Raw genomic sequence first — 24,673 nt, 5'->3', positions numbered from 1 at the left:
GGAGCTGATAGAGTTTTGCTCATATTCATGTGAAACGCTTGATAATCACCACCTCATTTTATTTACAATGAGATTGATTCACCCTCTGATCTCACAGAACTCCATAAAGTGACTGAATGTTTGGAGTTAACGTTCCACTCCGTGCTCGATCATGGAGCTCCATTTACAACTAAACTCTTTGTAGTTCAGCAGATAAACTCGGAATCACATCCATGAAATGTCTCAGTCAGTATTTCGGCCTCATCACAGGACTGAGACAGCTCTGTTCTACACACATTGCTTTCTTCCCTGTACATGCGACCTCTGGGGAAAATGATTCATGAACATGCTGTTAGCTTCCACTGCTACACTGTGTGTGTGTGTGTGTGTGTGTGTGTGTGTGTGTGTGTGTGTGTGTGTGTGTGTGTGTGTGTGATTGTGCTGGATCACATCGTCCCCCTCAGCACCTGCAGTAGGTCCCAGCTGCAGCACTCACACACACCCAGGTTTTTGTACGATGCTCTAACACTGTGTGAACACCGCGCTACTACTGATCACATGGGCACTCTGACAGTAATAATCTCCAGCATCTTCAGTCTGGACTCCACTGATGGTCAGAGTGAAATCAGATCCAGATCCACTGCCACTGAAACGAGCTGGAATACCTGATTGTCTTCTGTTAGCACGATAGATCAGGAGTTTAGGAGCTTCTCCAGCTTTCTGCTGATACCAGTGTAATTCTTCCTCTCCACCACTCCAGCGGTAAACAGCAGGACTGGTTTTACAGCTGATGGTGAGTGTGTCTCCTGGAGAAACAGATTTCACTGCAGGACTCTGAGTCACAGTCACCTGACCTCTGGATCCTGAAAAAAATAAGAAGAATAAATCCGTTCCCTTCATTAATAATGATGTTGAGGTTGAAGTTCATCTAGTCGGCCGACTTCCCATGGATTTGTCAGCTGAACAGTAGAAGATAAAGCATTGTGTTACCTCGAGCGCAGAGGGCCAGTGTGCAGATGAAGATGCTGATCAAACTCATGGTTGCTGTGGGTGAAGTCGCTGAGCAGCAGCTCTCAGTCATGAAGTGTTAAAGTCACAGGACTATAAACACTCGCAGAGCGCTGAAGCATGAGCTGATAATGCAAAGTGGAACCTCTCTCGATGGAAACGTGCGTGTGTGTGTGTGTGTGTGTGTGTGGTCACTGGAGTGTAACAGAGGTTTTTGTACGACGGCTTCATTAGAATGTATCACTGTGGTACACTTTCGGTGGAGGAACCAAACTCATCATCAGTAAGTTTCTCTTCTTTATTTAAAATTCTACACATTAGTGAATTGAATTTATTAATTTTATTATTGAATGAACTTAAGAAGATTTGAAAAAAATCAGTTTTGGTTATGAAGTGCAGTTTGCAAAAAATCAGCATCTGAAATATCACAAGACATTTGTTTGTTTGTTGATGTTAATGATTATATTTTACTGTTGAAAGTGAGAGAATAAATCCAGATGTTTGTGCTGTTTAAAGTCCCCCTGAGTTCAGCGTCTAGTGATTCATTTTCATTGAGTATCAACACCAGAATAAAGCTGATCAAAGTTCTCGTCGGTCCACGATGTAAAGAGTAACTAGTAAATGTTCTCCTGCTGCTGGAACTCATTTTTGCTGCTGCAGAGTTTCCAGTTTTGTCTCGACTGGAGTTCAGAGCATTTACAGAATCCACTCACTGAGTGTTTCAGTGCTGGAATACAGTGTGACTATTGGATGCAGTTACTGAATAGAACTGAGTGAACACTCAATCAGAAAGAAGATGGATTATGGTGTGGAGTTAAAGCTGATGGCTTCCACATGTTCTCTTTGTTTGTTAGTCGACTTTAAACCAAACGGACTGATGTTTCTCCACTGAACCTTCTCCCAACCTGAAGCTCCCCATGTGTCTCTGTTCATTTAGAGTTAGGAACTGTTTTTATGTCTATGGGTAGAGTTTATAGATGCTGCTGAAGGTCATAGAAGTTTCCAGAAGTTTCTCCTGAACTGCAGTAATGTGAGAACAGTGTGGATCACTGCACTGATTACTGAACACACATGAATGTCTCCAGTCTGGACTCTTAATCAGCAGCAATGAGTAAATGTTGTGTAAGCGTGTGTAAATGTGTGTGTTTATTGTGTGTTTGTGGTCTCCAGCCGGTCCCACGGTGAAGCCCTCCGTGTCTCTGCTCCCTCCCTCCTCTCTGCAGCTGTCTGAGGGATCGGCCTCGCTGCTCTGCCTGCTGTCTGCCTACTCTCCACAGGGGGCGCTGGTGAGCTGGACAGTGGACGGCTCAGAGGTGAAGAACGGGGTTCTGACCAGCGCAGAAGAACACAAGAAGGACGGTTACACACGCAGCAGCACCCTGACCCTCAGCAAAGCACTCTGGGAAAAGGGGGAGGAGTTTGTCTGTACGGTCTCCCATGACGGCGTCAATCATCCGGTCACGTTCAGAAAGAGCCAGTGTGAAGGCTAACAGCTCCAAGATAGAATTTAACACTCAGCTGCTTACACATCCATCTACAATAGAGTTTCAATTCTACACAATGCTGGCATTTCTGTCTTTACTCTCTTCACTGTCCTGTTGCTCTTCCTGTAGTTTTGCTCTGCTGAAATAAAGCTTCATTTTGGACATTGTGTGTTCTTTTATTGGAGTTAATAGTCATTATCAGTGTGAGGAGAGAGTGTGTTTAGCTGGAGATTCAGTGCTGTGTGTTGTGCTTCAGTGAGTTTGGCTGAAGGAAGTTGAACATCTGGTGAAAGTGCTGCTCTATTCTGGGAGAAAGAGGATCACTCAGCCGTCTCCATGTAAATCTCTCTCTCACTTCACTCATCTTTCAGTTTTACTGGTTAAAACTGACTCCTTCTGTTTCGCTTTATTGAACTCAATTTGCTCTCAGAACTGGACCCAGAACTCAACCTGCTCTGGTTCTAGCTACAACTCTTATTTTGTTTGATTAAGTATCGATTTTCACAAGTGTTTTAAATCTATGCGACATTCAGGTACAGATTTAAAGTCACCTAAATCGTATCCATGTGACAGTCTCCATCTTGTCTCTCGAGGTCCATTCAGATCACACACTGCCCCAGTTAAACAGGGCGTCCAGACGCATCCATTACTGACCCACTTCATTTTAGCAGATGATACACAAATTAATATTTCCACTAAACCACATGTGAATCTGTTCTCTGATTGCAAGAGTTTATCAAATCAGGGTCAAATCCTGCATGAAGGAAAACATGTGAATTAAACTCCTCTTATTTTGGAGAATGTTTAAACTCCACAGAGATTCCTGTGTGTATGTTTTTGTTTAATTTGTTGGAAAATCCACATAATTTCCCCCAAAAAACAGCTCACTCACACACAATGCACTCCAATGGGACGGGCACTGCTGAGCCCCTGGGCGATGCCCACATGGCTGTAGATTTTATTGCAGTTACAAAAACCCAACTCAAACTTGATTCACAGACAGTGCACAACTCTGACAATCACACACTCAGATAACAACAAGGAATATTCAGGAAACGAGTCTTATCTAGGAGAAAAGAACACAATGCACCCAAGATGGTAGCTGTGTAGATCAGACATGTTTAGTCTAACTCCATCAGGAACGCTGGAGCTCATGTGGTAATACAAGCAGCAATCTTACTTTATTATTTTGGGAAGGAAACAAAAAAAACAAACAAAAACCTGATGACGAAGAAGAAATTGGAAGCTGCCTTCTTTCTGTTCTGTCCATGGGCCGTGAACAGTTAAGCAAGTTGAAGGTGAAATGATCTCCAAAAGGCATAAAGTTAAAGATGACTCATTCCCTTTATATTGTAAGCAAAAACATTTTTTTTATTTTTATCTTTTACATTTTCAAAATGACAAAAAAGGAAAAGGGCCCGAAGCAAAAGTTTGTCTCACAGTCAGGGGTCTGTGAGGTCCAGGGAAAAACCTTCAGCTTGTGCCTCTTGAGGTATTCCATTGTAGATTTTGAGGTGTGTTTTGGATCATTGTCTTATTGTAGGACCCATCCTCTTTTTAACTTCACCTTTTTTACAGATGGTGTGATGTTTGCTTCCAGAATTTGTTGGTATTTGTTGGTAAAACAGAGATACGAGTACATTTAAGAGCACCAGTGCAGATTCTAAGGCATTGATTTTGAGCAACATCTCATCTCATTATCTCTAGCCGCTTTATCCTGTTCTACAGGGTCGCAGGCAAGCTGGAGCCTATCCCAGCTGACTACAGGCGAAAGGCGGGCTACACCCTGGACAAGTCGCCAGGTCATAACAGGGCTGACACATAGACACAGACAACCATTCACACTTACGGTCAATTTAGAGTCATCATTTAAAGACCTGACCATTGAAACAACACACATATCCAGAACACAACACTCATATAGCCATTCCTGGGTTAGTCAGAGGACTGCAGGAAAATGTTTTGTTCCAGCAAAGACTATTTATCAAATTAAGTTTGAACAAGTATACATTTCTCTGCTTTCAGGAACTCCTCAAAAATGACTGCAACCTTGGAGGAGATATTAAAAAAGACTGTGGTGTGAGCTGGTCACAGGGCTTATGAAGTTATCATGTGCAACCAAACACTGCACTGAGATTATTATTATATTTTTAAAAATAAAAATACAACTAGTAGAACGCATACATGTATAAGTAGCAATAAATTGCCGATAAATATCTAAAAATTGCAATTAGAGGTGGAGGAATTCGTTTGCTAGCATAGGCTCCAAGGTGCTGCCCATTTACTGTGGTGTTTCTGAACTTGCTGTCTGAATTTTCTGTTTGTTTCCAAAGTTTATATTGTATTTCTGAGTTTGCTTTCGGTTTCCAAAATTGCTATCATGTTATTAAAAATTTGCAGTCATTTCTAAAATTGCTGTTGTCTTACCAAATTTGCTGTTTTGTTTCCGAATTTGCTGTCATGTTTCTGAGTTTCCTGTCGTGTTCTGAGTTTGCTGTCGTGTTTCCGAGTTTGCTATTGTGTTTCCGAATTTGCTATCGTGTTTCCAAATTTGCTGTCGTGTTTCCGAGTTTCCTGTCGTGTTTCTGAATTTGCTGTCGTATTTCCGAGTTTCCTGTCATGTTTCCGAGTTTGCTGTCGTGTTTCCAAGTTTGCTGTCATTTTTCTGAATTTGCTGTAGCATTTCCAAATTTTCTGTCATGTTTCTGAGTTTGCTGTCATGTTTCTGAGTTTGTTGTCATGTTTCTGAGTTTGCTGTCATGTTTCCAAGTTTACTGCAGTGTTTCTGAATTAGCTGTCATATTTCTGAGTTTGCCTTGTCCAGGGTGTACCCCGCCTTTCGCCCGTAGTTAGCTGGGATAGGCTCCAGCTTGCCTGCGACCCTGTAGAAGGATAAAGCGGCTAGAGATAATGAGATGAGATGAGATGAGATGAGATGAGATGAGATTTCTGAGTTTGCTGCAATTTTTCTGAATTTGCTGTCATGTTTCCAAGTTTGCTGTTGTGTTTACAAATTTGCTGCCATGTTTCTGAGTTTGCTGCAGTGTTTCTGCATTTGCTGCAGTGTTTCTGAATTTACTGTCATATTTCCGAGTTTGTCGTCATGTTTCTGAATTTGCTGCGATGTTTCCGAATTTGTTGTCATGTTTCCAAATTTGCTGTTGTGTTTCTGAATTTGTTGTCATGTTTTTGAATTTGCTGTTGTGTTTTCAAATTTGATGTATGTTACTGAATTTGTTGCCATGGTTCCAAATTTGCTGTCATGTTTCCGAATTTGCTGTCATGTTTCCGAATTTGCTGCAGTGTTTCCGAATTTGCTGCAGTATTTCTGAGTTTGCTACAGTGTTTCTGAATTTGCTGTCATATTTCCGAGTTTGCTGTCGTGTTTCCGAATTTGCTGTCGTGTTTCTGAATTTACTGTCATATTTCCGAGTTTACCGTCATGTTTCCGAATTTGCTGCAATGTTTCTGAATTTGTTGTCATGTTTCCAAATTTGCTGTTGTGTTTCTGAATTTGTTGTCATGTTTTTGAATTTGCTGTTGTGTTTCCAAATTTGATGTATGTTACTAAATTTGTTGCCATGGCTCCAAATTTGCTGTCACGTTTCTGAGTTTGTTGTTGTGTTTCTGAATTTGCTGTCACATTTCTGAATTTGCTGCAGTGTTTCCGAATTTGCTGCAGTGTTTCTGAATTTGCTACAGTGTTTCTGAATTTGCTGTCATATTTCCGAGTTTGCTGTTGTGTTTACAAATTTGCTGCCATGTTTCTGAGTTTGCTGCAGTGTTTCTGAATTTGCTGCGATGTTTCCGAATTTGTTGTCATGTTTCCAAATTTGCTGTTGTGTTTCTGAATTTGTTGTCATGTTTTTGAATTTGCTGTTGTGTTTTCAAATTTGATGTATGTTACTGAATTTGTTGCCATGGTTCCAAATTTGCTGTCATGTTTCCGAATTTGCTGCAGTATTTCTGAGTTTGCTACAGTGTTTCTGAATTTGCTAGTGTTTCTGAATTTGCTGTCATATTTCCGAGTTTGCTGTCGTGTTTCCGAATTTGCTGTCGTGTTTCTGAATTTACTGTCATATTTCCGAGTTTACCGTCATGTTTCCGAATTTGCTGCGATGTTTCCGAATTTGTTGTCATGTTTCCAAATTTGCTGTTGTGTTTCTGAATTTGTCGTCATGTGTTTGAATTTGCTGTTGTGTTTCCAAATTTGATGTATGTTACTGAATTTGTTGCCATGGTTCCAAATTTGCTGTCATGTTTCTGAATTTGCTGTCATGTTTCCGAATTTGCTGCAGTGTTTCCGAATTTGCTGCAGTATTTCTGAGTTTGCTACAGTGTTTCTGAATTTGCTGTCATATTTCCGAGTTTGCTGTCGTGTTTCCGAATTTGCTGTCGTGTTTCTGAATTTACTGTCATATTTCCGAGTTTACCGTCATGTTTCCGAATTTGCTGCGATGTTTCTGAATTTGTTGTCATGTTTCCAAATTTGCTGTTGTGTTTCTGAATTTGTTGTCATGTTTTTGAATTTGCTGTTGTGTTTCCAAATTTGATGTATGTTACTAAATTTGTTGCCATGGTTAAAAATTTGCTGTCACATTTCTGAGTTTGTTGTTGTGTTTCCGAATTTGCTGTCACGTTTCCGAATTTGCTGCAGTGTTTCCGAATTTGCTGCAGTGTTTCTGAATTTGCTACAGTGTTTCTGAATTTGCTGTCATATTTCCGAGTTTGCTGTCGTGTTTCCGAATTTGCTGTCATGTTTCCAAATTTACTGTATGTTACTGAATTTGCTGTCATGTTTCCAAATTTGCTGTCATGTTTGTGAATTTGCTGTAGTGTTTCCGAGTTTGTTGTCATGTTTTTGAGTTTGCTGTCGTGTTTCTGAATTAGCTGTTATGTTTTCTGATTTGAAGTTGCGGTTTTGGTTTGTTAATATGTTTGCATTTACAGGCTACCATAGATAGCACCTCTGTAGTGAATGTTTTGTGTCATATTAGTTGCATGTTTTGTGGTAAGACATTAAATAATTTTCATAAGGTTGTCATGACACAACTGTGTTGCATTCCATGTTGTTTTATTGCTTATAACATTATCCACAGAATTTGAATCTAAGGAATGTTTATAAGCTCTTCTCAAAAATACCCAGATCTACTGTACATACAATCAGTTATATACTGATCAGCCATAACATTAAAACCACCTGCCTAATATTGTGTAGATCCCCCTTGTGCCATCAATCAGCTCTGACCCTTCAAGGCATGAACTTCACAAGACCTCTGAAGATGTGCTGTGGTATCTGGCACCAAGATGTTAGCAGCAGATCTTTTAAGTCCTGTATACTGTGAAGTGAGGCCTCCATGGATTGGACTTGTTGTCCAGCACATCCCACAGCTGTTTGATCGGATTGAGATCTGTGGAATTTGGAGTCCTTGATCTCTTTGTCATGTTCCTTAAACCATTCCTGAACATTTTTTTGCTGAAAGAGGCCATTACCATTAGGGAATACTGTTGCCATGAAGGGGTGTATTTGGTCTGCAACAATGTTTAGGTAGGTGGTTTGTGTCAAAGTAACATACACATGCCCCTTTTTAGCAGTGGGCATGGGTCAGCATGGGCATTCTGACTGGTCTGAAGCTACGTAGCTCCATACGTAGCCAGCTGTGATGCACTGTGTGCTCTGACACCTCTTTATCATAGCCAGCATTAACTTTTAAGCCAGCAATGTGTGCTACAGTAGCTCTTTTGTGGGATCAGACCCAATGGACTAGCCTTCGGTCCCCATGTGCATTAGTAGCCTTGGGTGCCCATGACCCTCTCGCCAGTTCACTAGTTGTCTTTCCTTGGACCACTTTGGAGATGCTCTGACCCAGTCGTCTAGCCATCACAATTTCTCCAGTGTTGCTCAGATCCTAACATTTGCCCATTGTCCTGCTTCCAACACATCAACTTCAAGAACTGACTGTTCACTTGTTGCCTAATATATCGTATCCGGGTGCCACTGTAACAAGATAATCAGTGTTATTCACTGCACCTGTCCGTGTTTTTTTTTTTTTTGGATTATGGCTGATCAGTGTCTCTTCAGCTAACTCATTCATTTTCTATGCTGCTTATCCATTGCAGGTCACAGGTGAGCTGGAGCCAAGCCTAGCTGACACTGGGTGATACGTAGGGTGCACCCTGGGCAGTTCACTAATCTATCGCAGAGCTAACATGGAGACGAACAACCATTCACACTCACGGGCAATTTAGAGTAGCCAGTTGACCTAATCCACATGTCTTTGGACTGTGGGAGGAAACCAGAGCACCTGGAGGAAACCCACGTAGGCATGAGGAGAACATGTAAACTGCATCCCGGTCGACCAGCAGGTTTGAACCCAAAACCTGCTTGCTGTGAGGCGACAGTGCTATGACCACTGCACCATCGTGACACCCATAGCTCCAGTTCTCTTAGTTAAACACATACATACCCCTGTGGGACTTTTCTCTTTCATGTGGTCTTATTCCTGCTCTTTGGTTTTCCAAAGGGTTCAGAATTTTATGGCTGCATAAATATGAAAAGATGAAAAGTACCACCCAAATATGGGGCTGTACCTTAGAAGAGATAAATATGATTCATGCTGTGGTTCTCTTTCTAGGTATCAGAACAGAATGTTAGTTCCACGCATTCTGAGAAAAGGCAGTCATGATCCAATTTCCCAGAGGTTCAAAAGGACAAGAATTTAAGTCCATTGTTCTTAAATGTTTAACAAACCCATATGGGAACCTGCTGTTTTGTGCTTTTCCTTCCCAAAATGAAAACTCTCATGAAGAAGTTATTGTTTCTTTTTAATATTATTCCTTTTTATTTTACACTACTCTGGAGGGCAGAATGGTGAGAAAGCCTAACTTTAATTTTGCTCTTAATTGAAAGATACTTCCCTCTTCATGATTCACTACTCACCACTCATGTTCTTTCTTTGTATGCTCTTAACTGAAAGATACTTCCCTCTTCATATGATTCACCACTCATATTATTTCTTTGTATTCTTGTTGCCATTTAAAAGTGATGCCCAAATAGTTGTCCCTGTGTAACATGGGAAAATATTTCTTTTATAATCCGAAACAGATCTCATCTGTCTCTGCTAAACTTTCCAAAGTCAAGGTTTAAAACTCTATCCTCCTGCTTCCAATCTGAATTGACGGCTTTCTTTTATAGCAGAGGCCAACGGTCTGTGTTGGACTGTAAAAGTATAAGCATCACTGTAAAAGTATAGGCATCAGCTAATATTTCTGAAATGATTCTTGCTGGTCAAAGGTACTGAATAATTTTCTACAACAGCACAGTTACAAGGTAAAACACATATTGAGATATACACTACCGTTCAAAAGTTTGGGGTCACCCAGACAATTTTGTGTTTTCCATGAAAAGTCGCACTTTTATTTACCACCATAAGTTGTAAAATGAATAGAAAATATAGTCAAGACATTTTTCTGGCCATTTTGAGCATTTAATCGACCCCACAAATGTGATGCTCCAGAAACTCAATCTGCTCAAAGGAAGGTCAGTTTTATAGCTTCTCTAAAGAGCTCAACTGTTTTCAGCTGTGCTAACATGATTGTACAAGGGTTTTCTAATCATCCATTAGCCTTCTGAGGCAATGAGCAAACACATTGTACCATTAGAACACTGGAGTGATAGTTGCTGGAAATGGGCCTCTATACACCTATGGAGATATTGCACCAAAAACCAGACATTTAGTAGAATTTAGCTAGAATAGTCATTTACCACATTAGCAATGTATAGAGTGTATTTCTGATTAGTTTAAAGTGATCTTCATTGAAAAGAACAGTGCTTTTCTTTCAAAAATAAGGAAATTTCAAAGTGACCCCAAACTTTTGAACGGTAGTGTATTTGTTGAGAATGTAAGAATCCTAATTTGTTTTTATCGTTTTACAGTAAGTCACAGGGCTTTGTTTTCCAGATGCTCTGCATCATTTCATGAAATATTACAAATTATTTCCTCTTTTTTTAAATCAAAGAAAACAGTATAGTCTTGGCAAGATGATACATAATGTGCAGAATATATAAGGAGAATAGTCAAATATAATGGTGTGAGGTAAAATCTGTGGAAAAAGTCAGTTTATACTGTGTATACATAATGTTATAATGTGTAATATAAATGATACGAACACATGGATGCTCCACAACATTAAATGCAACTCTAAATAGATAGAAATGTATGACATTATTTAACAGAGATGAATGCATAATTTCTGGCAAGTTGCCATGGTATAAGCAGAATCTGGAACATAAAATAATAATACATAAAATGATTGTATGATGTTGTGTATTGTATTTTATTATGAGTCATTGTGTTACTTCCCTGTAACTAAAGTCTACATTTACAATGCCAAATCAGAAAAGTTGGAATGGTATGCAAAATGCGATTTTAAATCAATCAATCAATCAATCAATCAATCAATCAATCAATCAATCAATCAATCAATCAATCAATCACTGATTTCTAAATTTACTTTGACTTGTATTTCACTGCAGACAGAATGAACCCAAGATATTTCATGTTTTTTTTCTGGTCAACGTCATTTCATTTGTTAATTCTGTATACATTCATTCTTGCTTTTCAGGCCTGCAACACATTCCAAAAAAAGTTGGAAAGGGGGCAATTTAGTGCTAGTAATGAAATAAAACAATGAAATAATGATGTGATTTGAAACAGGTGATGTCAACAGATGACTGTAAACATGATTTGGGGAAAAAAAAAAAAATCAGTATCCAGGAAAGGCCTGGTCATTTAGGAGCAAAGATGGGCCGAGGATCTCCAGTTTGTCAACAACTGCATGAGAAAATCTCATCTCATCTCATTTCATCTCATTATCTCTAGCCGCTTTATCCTGTTCTACAGGGTCGCAGGCAAGCTGGAGCCTATCCCAGCTGACTACGGGCGAAAGGCGGGGTACACCCTGGACAAGTCGCCAGGTCATCACAGGACTGACACATAGACACAGACACCATTCACACTCACATTCACACCTACGGTCAATTTAGAGTCACCAGTTAACCTAACCTGCATGTCTTTGGACTGTGGGGGAAACCGGAGCACCCGGAGGAAACCCACGCGGACACAGGGAGAACATGCAAACTCCGCACAGAAAGGCCCTCGCCGGCCACGGGGCTCAAACCCAGACCTTCTTGCTGTGAGGCGACAGCGCTAACCACTACACCACCGTGCCGCCTGCATGAGAAAATTATTGAAATAATTAAAAACAATGTTCCTCAAAGAATTATAGGAAAGGACTATGAATATTTCAGCCTCTACGGTGCATACTATCATTAAGCGATTCTAGGAACGTGGAGGAATTTCTGAGTGAAAAGGGCAAGAGTTCAAGGCTAAGCTGAATACCTGTGATCTTTGATCCCTCAGGCGGCACTGCATCAAGAACCATCATTCATCTATAGCTGATATAACCACATGGGCTTGGGATTACTTTGGTAAACCTTTGTCAAGCCCTCTGGGATGTCAAGGCATGTTGGATGGATCATTACACAGTGGAAATGTGTATTGTGGTGAGATGAATCAGTATTTCAGGTCTTTAATGGAAGAAATAGACACCATGTTCTCCAGACAAAAGATGAAAAGGGCCATCCAGACTGTTACCAGCAACAAGTCCAAAAGCCAGGGTGTGTCATGGTATGGGGTTGTGTCAGTGCCCTTGGCAAAGGTAACTTACACTTCTGTGATGGCACATTAATGCAGAAAAGTAACTGAGATTTTGGAGCAACATTTGCTGCCTTCAAGACGACACCTTTTCCAGGGAGATTTCAACAAGACAATGCAAAACCACATTCTGCACACTTTACAAAGACATGGCTGTGGAAGAAGAGGGTGCCTGTCCCTTCTGTCCACAATAGCGAACAGGTGAAGTTTGAAACGAAAAATGTGACAATGATGAACCCGTACTGTTGCACACCTTAAGACCTGTTTGTGGAAGAATGGGACAAAATAACACCTGAAACACTTCATCACTTGATGTCTTCGGTCTCTAAACATCTTTTAAGTGTTGTGAGAAGGAATGGCAAAATTATAAAGTGGTAAATGCTTTACCCTCCCACCTTTTTTTAAAAAATGTGTTGCAAGAATCAAAATTGAAATTAGTGTTTCTTTGTAAAACAATAAAATTCACAAGGTATAGCATCAAATAATGCGCTATTGTATTGTTCTGAGTGCAATACATATTAAAGATTATTTACAAATCACTGTTTTCAGTTTTAATTTCAATTTCAACATACTGTCCCAACTTTTTCTGATTTGGCACTGTATTACTTACTATTTAATGAACCTACTTATTGGTGAAAATAACAAACAATGCTTAGGGGACTGCACTAATTGAATCAATATCATACATTAGCCTTTAAGAGATCATTACATTCGGTAATCGGTTAGGATGAAACAGGTAACACAAACAAAATAAATGGTGTCACCATTTAAAAGATAGTATGCATCGGATATTTAAATGCTAAATAAATCAGAAATTTCCAGGCAGCTATATATGTTTCTCAGGCAAGTAATTTTATTATTATTTAAGGGATAACACATGACAGCCAGTCTTATACCAGAGAGATTTGCCAACACATTGCTCTTTTTAACTCTTTATAGTGAGGTTAAAGTTATGGAACATCCAAAGACAAGTTCATTCCTGTTAATGGTTGTATTGTAAATGGTAATTTATTAGAAAACAAGGCGTCTACTGTATACAAGCCCTGTTTGTGAGTTGTTACAATGGAAACAATAAGATACGGATTTGGCAAAAACTTTATCCAAAAAAGCAGAAGTGCTCATGTGAGTACAGTAATTCTTAATGACATCAATGAACATTGGCCAGCAATGCTCATAGACAGTTTAGAAGGAGAAAAACAACTTCTTTTACTGCTATTGCTCTGTTGTTTCATTCACCATGGAAGAAGAACGCTTATGCCTGAGACCAAATCGTATTTTGAACAGTCACTGGATATTTGACGCTCCGTGATATCCGCACAGTCAAAACAAAATGACTGTTTCAAAAGAGACAACCAGACAAACAACAAGGAAACAAACAAGCCAACAAAACCAACAACTCACATTAATTAGAATTAATTAATTAATGAAGTAATATACAGAATTTCTCCAATATCCAGACAGGATACTGAGCCTGCTATTATCTATCCTTTAAAGTCATTATTTAAAGAAACTCCATGTAACATTATCAACTAACATGAGATTTTCAATGGCGAATCTTTCCTGACAAAATAATTATTTCAAGACTAGGTTTAATCCGTGTCTAGAAGAATTTTTTGGCAACTCCTATTACTTCCCACCCACCAGAGACAGAGATTGACTGGCAATCTCACTCTCAAACAATGCACTGAAATGAAATGTGGGTGGTATGCTGGTTGATGAAACTTCCTCTTCTTGACATTGTCATGCTTTCTTTTCTCTAGAAATCATAACTGATTGCTTACTTTAGAAAGATGTAGTGGTGACATGTGACATAAATCAGTGAACGACTTCCTTAATTTGGGGGTTGCGAAGGCTAACTATTGTTTTCTGTTCCTTTAAGTTTACTATATGGTGAAATGTCTTGGAAAGTGCTAACCGAATCAGTTAAGACTTTCCAAACAATCCAGCAACAGATCTGAAGAATAAATTCAGACTGTGTCTGTCAGATATTGAATATTGCTTTCTTTCTGTGTAAATCCTCCTATGTGGGTCTATTCATTTGGTATTCAGTGTGCAAGATCATGGTTCTCAAAGTGGGGTTCAGACATAGCCAGAGATCTGTGGAGCATAGTCAGTGCAGAGGGGAACCATCAGGGCCTTCTCAGCCTATTAGCATTTCAAATGTTCTATTTAATTTCTTTCATTCTTTCATAATTTTATTATAACTGTTCTCTTCTAATTCTAATTTGGCCTCATTTTCTTCAGAAATGAAAGGGTTACTGTCTTGAAAACATTAAAATCGAGTTATCCAATGAGATTTTTTGTTTGTTGTCTCTAGGCTGAGAAGAGTTTAACAAAAGAGGCACTCTCCATTCTGTACAAGTCTGTGAGTACACTACAAAACACATACCCGGATTTGGTCTGCATAATCGCTGGCGATTTTAATCAGGCCAATTTGAAATCAGTAATGCCACACTATCGCAAGTGTGTGAACTTTGCAACAAGGGGAGAGAACACACTTGACCAGGTATACACTAACATCAGACATGCCTTCAGAGCTGTTCCCCACCCCCAACTGGGTTCATCAGACCATCTCTCTGTTATGCTAATCCCAGCCTACAGACCTCTGTTGACAAGAAGCAAGCCAACTGTGAAACAGATCAGGGCCTGGTCAGAGGGCTCTATAGCAGCTCTACAGGACTGTTTTGAACGCACAGACTGGTCTGTTTTTAGGGAGGTGGCCACCACCAACCAGGACGTCAACCTCACCGAATACACAGACTCTGTAACTGGATACGTAACAAAATGTATGGAAGATGTAACCATCACCTGTTAGGACTAGGACTGTTTTGGCCTCTAGAGGCCGCTGTTATTTCCTTTTCATGTCGTGTTTATTTTGGCCTCTAGAGGCCGCCACTGTTCCTGTGTTTTGTGTTTGTGTTAATTGCCTAATTATCTTCACCTGTGTCCTTAATTAGTTTGTCTATTTATACCCCTGAGTTCAGTCCTCTTGTCACGGAGTCTTTGTGCTGTTATGTTTATCTCCAGTTTCCTTTGTACTGTGTTTTTTGATCTTCCTAGCTTTTGTATTTTTGCACTTTGCTTTTCTTTTGGATTATACTCTTTGGTTTTTTTGTTGTCTTTTGTTTTGCCCTGTATATAGTGTATATAGTTTAAATAAACCTTTTGATTCTTTTTCTACTTCCGCCTCATGCCTCTGCATTTGAGTCATCCCCCTGGTGGCCTAGTGGGGGTTTGCTGGATTATCACACCAACGAACCAGGTTCGAATCCCAGCAAAACCCTAACAGAAAGACTCCGTCATGACCGACTCAGCAGAGGCTGCTTCAACTGTCTACCCGGCCAACCTTCAGGGAATTATGGCAGCTTTGACACGCTTCGGAGTGACCATGGACGCTCATGGACGTACGCTCACCAGCCAACGTGAGGCCCTCGCTCGCCACGAGGAACTGCTTCAGCAAATTGGGAAAACCCTGGCACAGCTGACATCTCTGCCTGCATCTCCTGCTCCTGATCCAGTTCCTGCTCCTGATCCAGCTCCCACTCCTGCTCCAGTGCCTCCTGCAATGCTGCCTTCTTCACCTCGCGAACCCAGCCTTCCTGCACCACAGAGGTATGACGGCAAGCACAGTGAGTGCCGAGAGTTCCTTACCCAGTGTCAACTCACCTTTGAGCTTCAGCCTACCACCTACACTACGGATCGCCGCAAGATTGCCTTTGTGATCACCTTATTAGCTGGTAAGGCGCGAGCCTGGGCTACTGCTATCTGGCAAAGACAGGGACCTGAGTGCTTTGATTTCCAGCTGTTTTCTGAAGAGATGCTTCGGGTCTTCGATCAGGCAGACATCAGTACCGACGCAGCCCGAAAGCTCATGTCCATCCGGCAAGGAGGAAGCGTCGCAGATTACGCCATCTCGTTCCGAACACTCGCAGCAGTAAGTGGATGGAACGAGACTGCCCTGGTGTCAGCCTTCCACCATGGTCTGTCTGACCCCATCAAGGACGGTCTGGCCTCTATTGGATGCCCAAGTGACCTCGAAACCCTCATCTCACATGCTATTCGTCTGGACAACAGGATGAGAGAACGCCACCAAGCCTTGAGCCCCCCCAGCCTCCCTACCTCTACCTGGAGACCGTCTACCTCCTTCAGTGACTGTCCAGAACCCATGCAAGTGGGTCGTACTCGCCTCTCCGCATCTGAGAGGGAGCGCAGAAGGAGGGACAAGTGCTGCATCTACTGTGGCAAGCCTGGTCACTTCCGAGCATCATGTCCCGAACTCTTGGGAAAAGGACCGCCCCGTCCAGCCGAGGGAGGGTTGTGACGGGGCCTACCCTCTCTCCCGGACTCCCTGGCCAAGGAATCTACATCCCGGTCTCCATCTCCTGGGGTGAGTCTGTCCACTCTTGTCAAGCTTTGATAGACTCAGGGGCGGCTGGGAACTTTATGGATATTCACTTCGCCCAAAGCATCAATATTCCGACTGCACCTCTTGAAGTCCCACTGTCTGTGTCTGCCCTCGATGGCCAAGTGTTAGGTGATGGAAGAGTCACCCAAGTTACTTCTCCTGTTTTCCTCCAGTCTCAAGGTCACAAGGAAGAAATATCCCTGCACCTGATTCCTTCACCTGAGTTCCCAGTTATTCTAGGCCTTCCTTGGCTTACTCGCCACAACCCTCGCATAGACTGGGTAACAAGCCAGGTTGTGGAATGGGGCCCTGCATGCCATGCCTCTTGTCTGCTCTCTAGCTCTCCTGTGTCTCCTGCCGAGCCCCCTGATCTCACCGAGTTATCTCAAGTTCCCACAGAGTACTGGGATCTCAAGGAGGTATTCAGCAAGAGCAGGGCCGCCGTTCTTCCTCCGCACCGGGCCTACGACTGTGCCATCGACTTGCTCCCTGGGACTACCCCTCCTCGTGGCAGACTGTTTTCACTCTCTCAGCCAGAACGCAAGGCCATGGAGGAATACCTCAAAGATGCCCTGGTCTCTGGGTTTATTCGACCCTCCACTTCACCTGCTGGAGCCGGCTTCTTCTTTGTCGGCAAGAAGGATGGGGGGCTCCGACCATGTATTGATTACAGGGGCCTGAATAAGATCACTGTGCGCAACCGATATCCCCTTCCGCTGATGTCCACAGCTTTCGACCTGCTCCAAGGCGCCACCGTCTTCACCAAGTTGGACCTACGGAACGCATACCACCTCATCCGTATCCGACAGGGAGACGAGTGGAAGACTGCCTTTAACACCCCGTCTGGGCACTACGAATACCAGGTGATGCCCTTCGGACTCACCAACGCACCAGCTGTTTTTCAGGCCCTAATCAACGACGTCTTAAGGGACATGATTAACCTATACGTTTTTGTCTACCTCGACGACATCCTTATCTTTTCCAAGACCGTGCAGGAGCACCGCCACCATGTCCGCCAGGTTCTCCAGAGGCTGCTACAGAACAATCTGTTCGCCAAGGCCCAGAAATGCGAATTTCATGTTCCCGAGGTCTCCTTTCTGGGATTTATTGTACGGACAGGCCAACTCCAAATGGACCCTGCCAAGACCCTGGCCGTCCGGGATTGGCCTACTCCCAAGTCCGTTAAGGAGGTTCAGCGGTTCTTAGGATTCGCTAACTTCTACCGCAAGTTCATCAGGAACTTCAGTTCTGTGGCAGCACCCATGTCTGACCTCACCAAAGGGACAGGTGGATCTTATGGCTGGTCTCCTCAGGCAGAAAAGGCGTTCAAAGACCTCAAGGACCGCTTCTGCACGGCACCCATTCTGGTTCTCCCGGACACCTCCCAACCATTCATCGTGGAGGTGGACGCCTCGGACAGTGGTGTCGGCGCGGTGCTCTCTCAACGTTCGGAAGGAAAGCTGCACCCCTGCGCTTACTTCTCCCACCGCCTGAGTCCTGCTGAGTCCCGGTACGATGTGGGGGATCGAGAACTGCTAGCGGTCAAACTGGCCCTTGAGGAGTGGAGGCACTGGCTGGAGGGAGCACAACATCCATTCCTGGTTTGGACTGACCACAAGAACCTGGAGTACCTCCAGCAAGCCAAGAGACTGAACCCTCGACAGGCTAGGTGGGCCCTGTTTTTCAGTCGGTTTGACTTCACCCTCTCATACCGCCCCGGCTCCAAGAACACCAAACCTGACGCACTGTCCAGACTGTTCTCTGCCACTAACAGGGAGAATGAAGTCGGGCCTATTATCCCTGTGTCCCGGATTGTGGCCCCTGTCCGCTGGGGTATTGAGGAGGCTGTCCGACGAGCCCAACGCCAGGACCCCGGTCCTGGGACGGGGCCACCAGGCCTCTTGTACGTCCCACATCAAGCCCGGGCCAAGGTTCTCCAGTGGGGTCACTCTTCCCCTCTCACCGCCCACCCGGGAGCTCGGAGGACCCTGGACTTCCTGAAAAGACGCTTCTGGTGGCCTAACATGGAGAAGGAAGTAAGGTCATTTGTCCTGTCCTGTGAGGTTTGCACCAGAACCAAGAACCCACGACAGCGTCCCCAGGGTCTCCTGCATCCTCTGACCATTCCCCGGCGTCCCTGGTCCCACGTGGCAGTCGACTTTATCACGGGTCTCCCTGAGTCACAAGGTAACACGGTCATTTTGGTCTTAGTTGACAGATTCTCCAAGGCCTGCCGCTTCATACCACTGTGCAAACTCCCCTCTGCTCTTGAAACTGCGAAACTTTTGTTTAATCATGTCTTCCGAGTCTTTGGTCTTCCACAGGACATCGTCTCAGACCGAGGGCCCCAGTTCTCCTCCCGAGTGTGGCACGGGTTCTGCAAGGTCATCGGAGCCACTGCCAGCCTCTCCTCTGGGTTTCACCCACAGTCCAATGGTCAGACGGAGAGGCTCAACCAGGACCTGGAAACCACCCTGCGAGGCCTGGCTATGGATAACCCGACATCGTGGAGCACCTGGCTGCCATGGGCGGAGTACGCCCACAACACCCTGCAGTCATCGGCCACCAAGCTGTCGCCATTCCAGTGCCAATTCGGGTTCCAGCCACCTCTGTTCCCGGACCAGGAGGAGGACGCGGGGGTGCCCTCGGTCAACCAATATGTGAGACGGTGTCGCAAGACCTGGAGCAAGGTCAGGAAGACCCTCATACAGACCTCCAGAACCAACCAGACTCAGGCCAACCACCATAGAAGACCTGCACACGCTTTCCGCCCTGGGCAGCGTGTTTGGCTGTCCACTAAGGACCTTCCACTGCGGGTGGAGAACCGCAAGCTTGCTCCTCGCTACATTGGCCCCTTCAAGGTGGTGCGCAGGGTGAACCCTGTCTCCTACCGGCTCCAGTTGCCCCGGACTCTGAGGATCAACCCCACTTTCCATGTTTCCCTGTTACGGCCCGTACTGACATCTACGTATGCCCCTGCCCCTAGGAACCCCCCACCCCCCCGCATCTTCCAGGGGCAGACTGTGTTCACTGTGAATCGCCTGCTTGACTCCCGCCGGGTCTGCGGCGGGTTGCAATATCTGGTGGACTGGGATGGCTATGGTCCTGAGGAGCGCTGCTGGGTTCCTGCTCGGGATGTCCTTGATAAAGAACTATGTCGGGACTTCCATTCGGCCCATCCGGATCGCCCTGGGAACGTCAGGAGACGCTCCTAGAGGGGGGGGTCCTGTTAGGACTAGGACTGTTTTGGCCTCTAGAGGCCGCTGTTATTTCCTTTTCATGTCGTGTTTATTTTGGCCTCTAGAGGCCGCCACTGTTCCTGTGTTTTGTGTTTGTGTTAATTGCCTAATTATCTTCACCTGTGTCCTTAATTAGTTTGTCTATTTATACCCCTGAGTTCAGTCCTCTTGTCACGGAGTCTTTGTGCTGTTATGTTTATCTCCAGTTTCCTTTGTACTGTGTTTTTTGATCTTCCTAGCTTTTGTATTTTTGCACTTTGCTTTTCTTTTGGATTATACTCTTTGGTTTTTTTGTTGTCTTTTGTTTTGCCCTGTATATAGTGTATATAGTTTAAATAAACCTTTTGATTCTTTTTCTACTTCCGCCTCACGCCTCTGCATTTGAGTCATCCCCCTGGTGGCCTAGTGGGGGTTTGCTGGATTATCACACCAACGAACCAGGTTCGAATCCCAGCAAAACCCTAACATCACCAAGGACATTACAGTGAGAGCAAACGAAAAACCCTGGTTCACCAGGGAGGTACGTGAGCTCCTAAGGGCATGAAACGTTGCTTTCATGTCTGGGGACAAGGAGGCCCTAAAGTCTGCCAGGGCCAACTTGCACCGCGGCGTGAGAGCAGCCAAGCGTGCATATGGACAAAAAATCAATTCGCACTTCACTGATACGAAGGACCCAAGATGCCTGTGGCAAGGCATCCAGTCAGTCACAGACTACAAACCATCCCCCCCATCGTGTGAGGATAACACAGACTTCCTCAATTCACTGAACACTTTCTTCAGCCGGTTTGAAGAAAATAACACTACAACACCTACAAAATCCCCCGTCAACCCAGACAGCACAACACTTCAACTGGACTCAGCAGACGTGAGGAGGACCCTACTCAAGGTGAACCCCAGGAAAGCTGCAGGCCCAGACAACATACCCGGGCGCTTGCTCAGAGACTGTGCGAACTCACTCATGGAAGTCCTCACAGATATCTACAACATCTCTCTGAATCAAGCCATCATACCAGTAAGTTTTAAAGCTACCACTATTGTACCACTACCCAAGAAGTCACCAGCATCATCACTGAACGACTATAGACCCATAGCACTCACTCCCATCACGATGAAGTGCTTTGAGAGACTGGTTAAAGCTCACTTAACATCCACCCTCCCCACTACTCTGGATCCATACCAATTTGCTTACCGCCCCAAGCGCTCCACTGATGACGCCATAGCAATGGCACTCCACCTCTGCTTGGCTCATCTGGAGAACAAAAACAGTCACGCGCGGATGCTGTTCATTGACTTCAGCTCTGCGTTCAACACTGTCATCCCCCAACATCTGGTGAACAAGCTGAGTGAAATAGGCATCAGCACTTCACTGTGCAACTGGCTGCTGGACTTTCTAAGAAACAGACTGCAGACAGTCAGAGTTGGAAACAACTCCTCAGCGACCACCATCATAAACACCGGGGTGCCGCAAGGATGTGTGCTGTCCCCCCTGCTGTTCACGCTGATGACCCACGACTGCTGTGCCAGATCTGAAACGAATCACATCATCAAATTTGCAGATGACACAACAGTGGTGGGCCTCATCAAAGACAATGATGACTCAGCATACAGAGAGGAGGTACAGCTACTCATCAACTGGTGTGAGAGGAACAATCTGCGTCTCAACGTCAACAAAACAAAATAAATTATTGTGGACTTCAGAAAAAAACAACCAACACACATCCCACTGATCATCAATGGCAGTGTAGTGGAGTCTGTGAAAAGCACAAAGTTCCTGGGAGTGCACATCACAGATGACCTCTCATGGACTACAAACACCACCGCCCTGGTCAAGAAGGTGCAGACACGACTCCACTTCCTGCGGAGGATGAGAAGAGCCAACCTCCCCACATCTGCACTCACCACATTCTACAGGGGTGCCATTGAGAGCATCCTGACCAGCAGCGTCTCTGTCTGGCACGGCAGCTGTCTAGCTGCAGACAAGAAGGCACTGCAGAGGGTGGTGAGGACAGCAGAAAAGATTATCAGGTCACCCTTACCAGCCATTCAGGATTTGTACACTTCACACTGTTCCATTAGAGCGATGAAAATTATCAAAGACCCCACTCACCCAGCACATAAACTGTTCTCCTTACTGCAGTCAGAGAAGCGCTACCGCAGCGTGCGGTGCCGCACAAGCAGACTGGGAAACAGCTTCTTTCCACAAGCTGTCAGACTCCTCAACTCACTGAGGAAAACTACATGAACATTCCAAAGATACCAAGAACATTCCATGAACATTTATTCACCATGCTCTTGCACCTTACCCTTCGCACCTTATATACTGCATCTATACTGCAGGACTCTACCTATACGACGACTGATTGTACTCTCTGCTGCTGCTGCTCCTGTTGTGTGTGTGTGTGTGTGTGTGTGTGTATTTATTGTCCATCAGTATGTCTTATTATTGCACAGTGTGTATGTGTGAGTGTGTGCGTGTGTTTTCACTGCAGTGTGTGTGTGTTTTACTGCAGTGTGTGTGTGTGTGTGTGTGTGTGTGTGTGTGTGTGTGTGATTTTTTTATCAATAGTATATGTATGCTTAGTTAAACGTGCACATTGGAGACTGGTCAAACGCAATTTCAAACTTCTGTGCTAACTCTGTTACATAGAATTTTTGACAATAAAGTACACTTGAACTTGAACTTGAACCTAACCTGCATGTCTTTGGACTGTGGGGGAAACCGGAGCACCCGGAGGAAACCCACACCGACACAGGGAGAATGAACATGCTAACTCTCTGGCTCTAGAAGAACCAGGTTGTGGTCAGACTTCCCTAGTGGGGGGAGGGGTGTGGCTCTGTATGCATCCCTCACATTAGCATACAGCAAGTCAATTGTCCTGTTGTTCCTTCTTGGACAATCCACAGCCTGGTAAAAAGCAGCCAAAGTAGAGTTCAAAGTAGTGTGATTAAAGTCCCCAGAAATGATGATAAATGCCTCAGGGTGCTGTGTTTGCAGCCTTGCTGTGACAGAATGAATCCTCTCACATGCAGTGGCTGCATCTGCCTTCGGAGGGATGTAAACACAGATGGTGATCACGTGACTGAACTCCCTCGGCAGATAATATGGCCGCAGGCTAATGGCTAGCAGCTCCAAGTCCGGGCAATATAAAACTGTCTTTACAGAGATATGTCCCGGGTTACACCAGCGGTTGTTAACATAAATGATGAGTCCCCCACCTTTGCTTTTCCCTCATGTGTTAGTGTCTCTGTCGGCTCTCACAGCAGTGAATCCCCGGAGGTCCATGTTAGCATCCGGTACAAGGTGTGTTAGCCATGTCTCCGTAAAGATAAATACGCTGCTCTCCCAATAAATCCGCTGGTTGTTCAGAGCAGAAAGCTCGTCGACTTTATTCGGCAGCGAGTTCACATTCCCCATGATAATGAAGGGAATGGATGGTTTGTAGTACCGCTGGTTGTCCGCTAGCCTAGCCTTTAGCTTAGCTCCAGCTTTGCAGCCCCTGGGTTTCCTCCTCAACTCGGCTGGGATGGGATGTCATATCCCGGCTCGTCCAATTGTTTTCAGGGCCAGCAGCTCCTCTCTCGAATAAGAGAGAAAACTGGCTCCTGGTTGCGTGTTAAAGTTAAATATATCCATGTTATAAGTAAAACACACTATTTCTCATAACAAGAGCAAAAAAGTAAAAAAAGGTGGAAAAAAGAGGTTTAAAGAGCTAAAAACTACAGAGCTACTGCAGAGGCAGCCGTCTCACACAGCACCCAAATCTGTTCTCCTTCACTCTGCTTCACTTTGCAGTGATGGCCTGCTGCTGGAAAATGGAGTGAAAATAAAGTGGAAACACTACGAGATCATAGTTTACCTTATTTCATATAAATAGTCACATTGGAAATAGGAGTTGTTCAATGTTAATTTTGTAAACACATTTGATTATGGAGTTAGATTACAAACTCAAACTATGTACTACGCTTATGTTTTGAGTTTGACAGGCCTTTTAACAAGTTTCCTCATATCTTTGTGAATTACAGTTAGTGTAACTTCCATGCTCACTGCCCATTTGTGCATTGTGTAGTGTTTGCATCTTCAGTCAAGTTGCAAAACTGAACAGCACAATTTTATGTGTGTGTTTGCACGCTACCTAGACCCTTGAGGTGAACTTAAAGGTCCCCTTGCATCGTTTTTTCATGAATTGTGCGGTGGTCTCTAGTATGAATGAATGCCCTGTGAACCGGTTTTGGTGAAAAATATGCTGTGGTTCTCCTGTTTCAGGCTGTTCTAGTTTGGTGGAAGAGTGGGTGGCGGGAGAACGACAGGATTTCAGCTCTTACTCATTAATATTCATGACATGTAAACGTGTTACCTCTGATAGGCTAACAGCAATCAGTAAACGTGTTACCTCTGATTGGCTAACAGCACTGTGACGCTACCTCCAGCGGGTCAGAACAAGCGGATGTGGGTGTCTTACTATGGCGAGAGAGAAGGAACAAACCGCGAAGGGAAAAATACCACGTGCTGACGTCATTGATGTGCAACGCGAGGAAACAAAATAAATTCAACAAATGTTTGGGTTTTTACTGAAAAAAAAACAAATAAAATGAACGAGTGACTTAAAAAAAAGAATGTGGGTGCCTTTGTAAAAACTGTTTTGATTGGCTATTATGGTCTCGACATCGATGTTTTGACCAATAACAATGTAGATAACACGAATTTTACATCACATTCAACGAGATTAAAATGAGACTAAAGATGGCGACTTACAAATAATGTGTAAACATCGCTGGAGTTAATAAAGTTTGAACAGCATGAAGGAACATACCCCAACCCCCCGAAATTAATAAAAAACATTC

General features: G+C 43.9%; 2 gene segments (V, D, J or C); one reads left to right on the top strand and one right to left on the bottom strand.

Moving 5' to 3' along the window:
* Nucleotides 1-501: 501 nt before the first annotated feature.
* Nucleotides 502-1,112, bottom strand: LOC132882214 (immunoglobulin kappa variable 1-39-like). The segment is given in 2 exon segments: nucleotides 502-842; nucleotides 970-1,112. Coding segments are annotated over 2 exon segments (432 nt in total).
* Nucleotides 1,113-1,118: 6 nt separating this feature from the next.
* LOC132870832 (immunoglobulin kappa constant-like) lies at nucleotides 1,119-2,633 on the top strand. The segment is given in 3 exon segments: nucleotides 1,119-1,148; nucleotides 1,222-1,270; nucleotides 2,158-2,633. Coding segments are annotated over 3 exon segments (399 nt in total).
* Nucleotides 2,634-24,673: the final 22,040 nt, after the last annotated feature.

The sequence above is a fragment of the Neoarius graeffei genome, chromosome 2 (genome assembly GCF_027579695.1).
Source record: "Neoarius graeffei isolate fNeoGra1 chromosome 2, fNeoGra1.pri, whole genome shotgun sequence".
In the NCBI taxonomy this organism is placed as follows: Eukaryota; Metazoa; Chordata; class Actinopteri; order Siluriformes; family Ariidae; genus Neoarius; species Neoarius graeffei.
This window is presented reverse-complemented; position numbering and strand designations above follow the sequence as displayed.